At 28.2% G+C, this 4833-nt stretch overlaps 1 protein-coding gene across 1 annotated transcript in view; it reads left to right on the forward strand.

The window, feature by feature from the left end:
- LOC123004750 (tyrosine 3-monooxygenase) overlaps positions 1-3818 on the forward strand; it is a 17240-nt gene extending 13422 nt beyond the window's left edge. The window contains exon 6 of the mRNA XM_044398165.1: positions 3591-3818. Coding sequence (XP_044254100.1) covers positions 3591-3792 — 202 coding nt within the window. The 3' untranslated portion in view covers positions 3793-3818. The remainder of the gene's footprint in view (positions 1-3590) is intronic.
- The last annotated feature ends 1015 nt before the right edge of the window (positions 3819-4833 follow it).

The following is a 4833-nucleotide window of genomic DNA, read 5'->3' on the forward strand; positions in this document are numbered from 1 at the left end:
AAATAGAAATTTGTACAACTACAACTTTTTTGCATTTTTTGCACAGTGCTACCCTAAAGATCAACATTGAAACAAAAATAATAACTCAAACAATGTCACAAAAAAATTGTAGCTCTTTGTAATAAACACTAGGGTAATAAAATCGTTTAAAAAAGTATTACTCGGTACGATTTTGTGTCAAAAGTCAATTTTCAAAAAATGAATATTTCTAATTAAAAAAAAAAGGTTCTTCAAACAATTAAATTTGCAATCAAAGTGGCTTATGACCTTATAAATAACAGTCTACTTTACACAAAAAATTAAATAAAAATTAGGTTTGTTTTAAATTTTCTTATACAATAACTTATTAATAATAATAGCTCATCAATCATCATTTTTTATAACTGTATATTTTTTTTAATGTTCAAAACTTCAAATTTATTGAACGTAACAAGTTATGATGCATATTTTTGTTTTGTATTTTATTTATTTTGTAACATAATAAAGAAAAAAATTTCGGTCAATGAAGACTTTTTACAGCAAAAATAACTATTTACGTATTTTATTGAGTCCAAAAAGAACTCATTTTAGAGACTTTAGCCGTAAAATAGCTATTTTTGGACAAAGAAAGTAATACATTTTGCATCATTAAAAATAAAACCCTTTTTTATTAAATTTGTCTAATCATTAACAGAAAATGTTAAAAAATTTCTATTTAACTACTTTTTTCAAACTGAAAAAACAATCTTAAGTATTCTTTTCTAAGTTTTTTTAAACAAAATGAATAAAACATTCATATTTTTTAAACAACTAAATGAGTTATTGTTTCAAGATTATTGTTTTGTAGTTTAAGTGATTTTTTTCTACATTTTTAGCCCTGGAAAGTTAAAAATTTTCTAAAAATGTAAGTTCCGCTTTACCCCAACTACAGAATTTCATAGTTTTTCTAAATTTTTCTAAATAAATAACGTTTTTAATTTGCAAAAATAACAAAAGTATTTAACAAAGATTAAGCTAATTCATTAAACAAATTCCTTATAACTAAATTTTATTTTCCTAATTGTATTAAAAATTTTGAAGAAATGTCAAAAAAATTTCTTATTATGAAAAATTAATTTCTCGACAAAATAAAAAAATAGTACCTAAACTATTCGCATTTGACGACCTATTTTAAACTGAAGAAACAATCCAAGTACCTATTCTTTTCTAAGTTTTATTGAACAAAATAAATGAAAAATTCAAGTTTTTTTAATCAACTGAATAAGCTATTTTTTATTGTTTTGTAGTTTAAGTACTTTTTTCTACATTTGTATCTCTGGAAAGTTTTGTTTTCAAAAAAAACTTTATACGGCCTAAGTATCGGTTTAATTTTGACAAAATTAAATAAAAACACAATTTTCTAGGTTTTTGCATATTTTTGAAAACTAAAAATGTATATGGTGTACCAAAAACATGTAAAATTCCATGATTCTCCATCGCTTTTGTAAATATTTTCTTAACAAGTGAAACTCAAAAGACTTGAGTATTAATTTCAAATTTCGAATAGAAATTCAAAATTTGAAGTTAATACACCGACTTTTTACTTCAACTCTTCAATTTCAACTTTGACAGCTGTCATTAAGAAAAAACGGTGAAAATTTGGTTAAAGCATAAAGCAGGAATTAAATTTTTAAACACCAAAATCACAATGACAAAGAGTGAATTTTTTTNTTTTTTTTGATTTTTTTCCAAAAAACTCAGTTGCAGTGTTGCCATTCTGAGCAAGTGTGTGATTTTTGTTTTTATTGCAATTTTACGGGTTCACTTTAATTTAATTTTTAATTTAATACTGGTTCACTGCTTTAATATAATTTTTTAAGCCCCATAAAGCAGAAATTAAATTTTTAAACACCAAAATCCCAATGACAACGAGCGAATTTCTTCTTTTGATTTTTTTTCCAAAAAACTCAGTTGCAGTGTTGCCATTCTGAGCACGTGTGTGACTTTCGTTTTCGTTTCAGGTTTACTGGTTCACCGTGGAGTTCGGTCTTTGCAAAGAGAGCGGCGTGGTGAAAGCCTACGGCGCCGGCCTCCTCAGCGCCTACGGCGAGCTCCTCCACGCCCTCAGCGACAAGCCCGAATTGCGGCCCTTCGAGCCGGCCGTCACCGCCGTGCAGCCCTACCAAGACCAGGAGTACCAACCCATCTACTTCGTGGCCGAGAGCTTCGACGACATGAAGGACAAATTCCGGCGATGGGTGTCCGCCATGTCGCGCCCTTTCGAAGTGAGATACAACCCCCACACTGGCCGAGTGGAAGTCCTCGACTCGGTGGAGAAGCTCGAAACGCTTGTTCATCAACTCAACACCGAAGTTCTCCACTTATCAAATGCTATAAACAAAATGAAAGCGCCGTCGTATCAATGAATGGGTAGCTGGGTGACTGGTGCTGCCCTTCATCGACATCATTGTATAAATTTGTCATTATTTTTAATAATTATTAATTTCTGTACACGTAGATTAGTGTAGACAAGTGATCAAGTAGCTTGTGATCTCACTTCGAAAGTTGCACCGATTAGCTGCGATAATACTCGTTTTAATTTTATTTAATTTTGTAGATATGCTTAGTGATATTGAAGCATGTTAAAGTATTTATTTTATTGTAAAGTTGCACCTGCACGATCGTAAGATATAGAAAATTATGTGTTAAGTAATATTTGTTGTAACATATAAAAATGCTATAAAATAAAGTGTGCGATAATCATAAATTTACTTTTATTTTTTAAAAGCTCCACTCCACTGAAATAGTAAAAAAATTACACTTTATGTTGGATCAAAAAATTTACAATTTCAGAGTAAAACACCTCTTTTCAGCCGTGTCTGAAAATTTGTATTTTAGCCATTTTTTATTTTTAAAATATAAAACTAAAGTGACACAAAAAAAACAAAAAAATATACAAAATACAATGTTTATGATATTCTTAAATTTTTTGTTTAAAAGACAGTAGAAATCAATAATTTCATTTTCTTGACGAAGTAATTATGTCAAATAAATGTCATCACAAGCTAAATCTCTTTTTATAATTTTGTCTAAAATGATTTATAAAAAAATATTAACAAAAATAAAAAAGAATAATTCAAAACAACGGTCAGAAAGTATTTTTTAAGTAAATTATAAAAAATAAGGTTGCCCATATTTAGATTTAAAAAATAAACAGATTTAACAGTGGTCTAAGTACAGGAAGTTTCTGTTGATTTAAAAATTAAGTAAAAATGATTTTAATTGTAAATTAAATTTAGCAAATTCAAAAAATAGTTTAAATACGTTAAATTTCTTTGTACAGAATTTATTAACGTATTTTTTAAGTAAATTATAAAAAATAAGGTTAGCCTTATTTGGATTTAAAAAATAAACTGATTGTCGAAAGTTTATTTACAAATTTAGAATTATTGATATTATTTCAATGAGCTCTTGACATAATAATCCTACCATAATTGGGGGCCCGTAAAACTCGCACCCCTGGCCAGTCCGCCCCTGATTATCACCCATATTTAATTTTTTACTCGCAAATCGGATTACTCATCGAATTGAATCCTTGTCTCTTGGGATTTTAAGTGATTTTGCCGTTTCAGGGATTGCATTCATGAGCTTTTGGGACACATGCCGCTGCTTGCCGATCCCAGCTTTGCGCAGTTCTCGCAGGAAATTGGACTGGCTTCTCTCGGAGCCTCCGATGCTGAAATTGAAAAATTATCAACGGTAAGTGGAATTTTACTAAATGCAGAAGATTGCAGTCGGGTTTTGCGTGTCATGGTCAAGTCTAGATACGCGTGACCGGTAAATGAAAAGGTTCTAGTGTAGATATTTGTTTAATGCGAACATGGTCAACCGATCTTGCGAAATTATAGAAACTGGGTTTACGCGAGATTCCGATTCAAAAGGGATTTTTCTCAAAGAAAGAGATTATTGTGTTAGACGACAGGAATCTTACTTTTTTTTCTTTACAAAAGATTAAGAAAATTTAAATTTATGATATAATTTCTTCAGTGTTGAAAAATATAATATAACACTTTTTAGTTGTTACAAAGTTCAAAAAAAAATCTTTTTAAAAAAAATGTGTATATTTGATGTACCACATGCTAAGTATTGTTTTTTATATTTGTAAAAACAGAACGTGAAAATAATATGTAGTAAAATCCATTTTTACAAAGTTATCAGAATTATTTTTTTATTAAAGTATCTTCACTTTTCAAAAAAGTTTAATTTTAGAACCTGTCAAAAATAGAAATTTGCACAACTAGTTTGGAAAGTCACACTTTTTTTCATAAATTTTCAGTTTGATTAACGAGATAATTGTGTCAAACAACAGGAATCTTACTTTTTTTCCTTACAAAAGCTTCTATTTTTTTGGTTGATTACTCCAAAATTAAGAATATTTAAATTTAATTGAAAAATATTTCAACACTGTAGTTTTTACAAAGTAATAGTTCAAAGTTCGAAAAAAATCATTTTTGTAAAAATCTGTATACTTTTATTTATAAAAACATGTCAGTCAGAAAAAAAGTCAAGAACGTGAAGAAAATATGTAGTAAAATCTATTTTTACAAAATCATCAGAATTAATTTTTTTATTAAAGTATCACACTTTCCACTTTTCAAAAAAAGTCTAATTTCAGAACCTGGCAAAAACAGAAATTTATACAACTAGTTTGGAAAGTCACACTTTTTTTCATGAATTTGCAGTACGAAAGCTTTTATATTTTTAACTGTTAACTCCAAAATCAAAAAAAATTAAATTTAAGTTATAATTTCTTGAATGATGAAAAATATTTCAACACTTTGTAGTTTTTACAAAGTAATAGTTCAAAGTTTGAAA

The sequence above is a fragment of the Tribolium madens genome, unplaced genomic scaffold, assembly GCF_015345945.1.
Source record: "Tribolium madens isolate multiple individuals breed KSU strain unplaced genomic scaffold, Tmad_KSU_1.1 Scaffold_11;HRSCAF=98;Tcas5.2_LG3b, whole genome shotgun sequence".
NCBI lineage: Eukaryota > Metazoa > Arthropoda > Insecta > Coleoptera > Tenebrionidae > Tribolium > Tribolium madens.